Source organism: Scaptodrosophila lebanonensis, unplaced genomic scaffold (assembly GCF_003285725.1).
Source record: "Scaptodrosophila lebanonensis strain 11010-0011.00,11010-0021.00 unplaced genomic scaffold, SlebRS2 tig00001418-arrow-arrow-pilon, whole genome shotgun sequence".
Classification (NCBI taxonomy): Eukaryota; Metazoa; Arthropoda; class Insecta; order Diptera; family Drosophilidae; genus Scaptodrosophila; species Scaptodrosophila lebanonensis.
The window spans coordinates 474517-476125 of NW_022060744.1; the positions used below are offsets into that span (position 1 = coordinate 474517).

A 1609-nucleotide genomic window follows, 5' to 3' on the forward strand; every position below is an offset into this window, starting at 1 on the left:
TATTTTAACTTGCATGCACAGCTCTAAGCTATCGGGGCATAAGTAGTTATGTTGCGTCACCCAGTAAGTTTTTTATTTTTTCGGGATACATAAAGAAGAAGTGGATAATCAACTATATTAAGGGGACGGCGAGTTCAAAGTTATCGGTTCTTATGGCTTTTAAAGTACAGCTCCCTCCATAAGCTTTAAGTAAGCGAGCTAAAACTTTAACTATGTTATCATTATTGTGCCATTTATTTAATTTGTTCATAAACCTAAGAATGCTGTACCGTCTCAATATGAGTGTGTTGTTTGTGTTGTTTGTGTTGTGGGTTTTCATCCAATTTTGTTTTAGAATGTGCAGCATTCACTTGCGTGATTAATATCTCGCAGGGAGGGAAACAATTAATGTGTATGGGGTAAATTTTTTTAAAAGATCCACAACATTGTTGAGCATACTTTGCGCCCCCTTTAAGGTATTGGAAAGCACTCCACATAATGCGTCGGACACTTTAATATGAATTTATCAGATTAGTCGGCATTGGGTCCATCACCATCTCCACCGTCTATGTAACGATTATCTCCGAAGGTGACGTGCAAGTTGCGGGCTGGCGAGACTGGGCTGGAATGCTGTGGGGCTTGCGATGCTGAAAATCCAATGCGTATGCCGCTGAAAGATGGCGCATCCTGGGCGCTCTCCATTACCTGAGGCAGCGCACCGGATGTCATAGTCATGCAGCCCGTGCGCATATTGTCAGTGTCGTGGGCGGTGGTCAAATGATGGTTGATATTGGCCACGCGATCCGGATGGGCCGATGGCACTGACACGCACAGTGGACAGATGACCAGGGCCATGTCGTTGCTGTGCTTCTTCTGCACATGCTTGATCAACTCCTTGTTGGTGTGGCCCATCGCTCCGCATATCGGGCAAGTGTAACTATCGGCGCAAAGGTTCGAAATCGGCTCGCCGGCAAAGAAGAGCTCGCGAGCGGCGCGATCCAGCAGACACTGGAAAGCATGGGTGTTCTTGTGGGCCCCGGACTCCACTTCGTTATCGTAGCAGACCTGGCAGAGGTCGTAGTCGGGACAACGCAGGCACTTGTAGCGGAAGTGAACTAGATTGGTGTTGCCGCAGCCATCGCAGTTAACGTTCCAATGCATCGCCATCTACAAAGGAGAGCAGCTGCCAGTTATTCCTTCCTCTCTGATGTTTGTTTAAAATAAGAGTACTTACTTGTACGTTTCCTAATTTTCGTAAAATAAAGATTTTCAAACAGATTGTTGTTCCCTTCAACGTGGCAGGATGTGAAATGAACATTTCAAGTCGCTGCAAAACACAGGTGCAGCATAGCCTACTACCACACGATATTTTTTCCTCCACAGCCTGCTACAAAACGAGTATTAAGTGCTTGCATTAGCAGTGCTAACAATTCTGTTAAGCAACACTCAACACTCAAGGATTTGACTTATTATTACAACTCTGTCTATACTGTGTACACTGTACACGATTGGTCGATAAAAGGTGTTTGAAACATAATAGCTCGGAGGAAGTCATCGAGAATCCGTCCTCCACTAATTTTATCAGCACTGAGGTGCCCTTTGCCAGCACATTCTATTCACTTATAAGATG

The 1609-nt window shown here is 45.1% G+C and overlaps 1 protein-coding gene across 1 annotated transcript; it reads right to left on the reverse strand.

The window, feature by feature from the left end:
* Nucleotides 1-211: 211 nt before the first annotated feature.
* Nucleotides 212-1268, reverse strand: LOC115633334 (E3 ubiquitin-protein ligase KCMF1). Its single transcript, XM_030530766.1, has 2 exons — nucleotides 1214-1268; nucleotides 212-1146 (listed from the first exon to the last, which is right to left on the reverse strand). Exon 2 carries the CDS (start codon nucleotides 1144-1146, stop codon nucleotides 511-513), a length of 636 nt encoding a protein of 211 aa, XP_030386626.1. The 5' UTR covers nucleotides 1214-1268; the 3' UTR covers nucleotides 212-510.
* Between the last annotated feature and the right edge of the window lie 341 nt (nucleotides 1269-1609).

Bases quoted from the DNA above. Each gene is read 5' to 3' on its own strand.
- LOC115633334 (XM_030530766.1), bottom strand. From the start codon at position 1,146: ATGGCGATGCATTGGAACGTTAACTGCGATGGCTGCGGCAACACCAAT.